The 791-nt window shown below is 35.9% G+C and overlaps 1 protein-coding gene across 2 annotated transcripts in view; it reads right to left on the bottom strand.

Moving 5' to 3' along the window:
• Positions 1–467: 467 nt before the first annotated feature.
• Positions 468–791, bottom strand: part of LOC105119772 (UPF0548 protein At2g17695-like) — a 1,884-nt gene continuing 1,560 nt past the window's right edge. For both annotated transcript variants that reach the window (XM_011017954.1, XM_011017955.1), the window contains exon 6: positions 468–791. In XM_011017954.1, coding sequence (XP_011016256.1) covers positions 638–791 — 154 coding nt within the window. In that variant the 3' untranslated portion in view covers positions 468–637.

Raw genomic sequence — 791 nt, forward strand, 5'->3', positions numbered from 1 at the left:
ATTCTTGCCTGGATATTCAGCGGACCAAATTCCATGCTTATAAATCGTTTTGTTTTCTTCTTTTTTTTCTTTTTGGAATGACCATGAATTTTTTTTCTTTTCAGATATAGCAATCCTTTATCTCTGTCTCTTTAGAGTAATTTTCTTAACTTGATCTTTACACAGGAGCAGTTAAAGAAGCCTTTTTGGGAACTAACAGAGCAGATAGAGGCTTGACATCCACGTTGATATGATTTAATAAATTCAACAGCAGTAAAGGGATGGTTGAATCAGCATCATGGGGATTTGATTTTTCTTCTTTCAGCAGATTGGTTTTAGATTTAAGCACCAGACAAATGGTAGATTGGTGATCCCTTCTTTATGCATATTAGTTCACCTAATCTAAAGCGTAGTAGGAGTTTGGTTAACGACAGTTTAAAAGTTGTCTTTGTAAATTCTATATCTTTTCTTAATTATATTTTTCCCGCTTTTTAAGTAAAAATTGGATTATATGATCTTCCCTTCATTGTGTGGAAGGAAAAGGACCTTCCACAGCAATGTCAAACCAACACTTCAGCAGTATGTTCGCTAGAACAGAACAGTTATGAGCTGATGACAATTACTCAGTGCTGGAATTCAAGTTTAAAAAAGAATAGGATTATGAACCAGACACATGTTTTACAACAGCATTGCTAGACTGATGAGCAAAAAACTTTTGCCTCAGTTGAACATATGGGTACCCGATAAATGACAGAAAGTGGGCAGGCTTTGAGAAGGAAAGGACCTCGTACCACACTTGGTTCTTCGCATCC

Source organism: Populus euphratica, unplaced genomic scaffold (genome assembly GCF_000495115.2).
Source record: "Populus euphratica unplaced genomic scaffold, PopEup_1.0 scaffold3569.1, whole genome shotgun sequence".
Lineage (NCBI taxonomy): Eukaryota > Viridiplantae > Streptophyta > Magnoliopsida > Malpighiales > Salicaceae > Populus > Populus euphratica.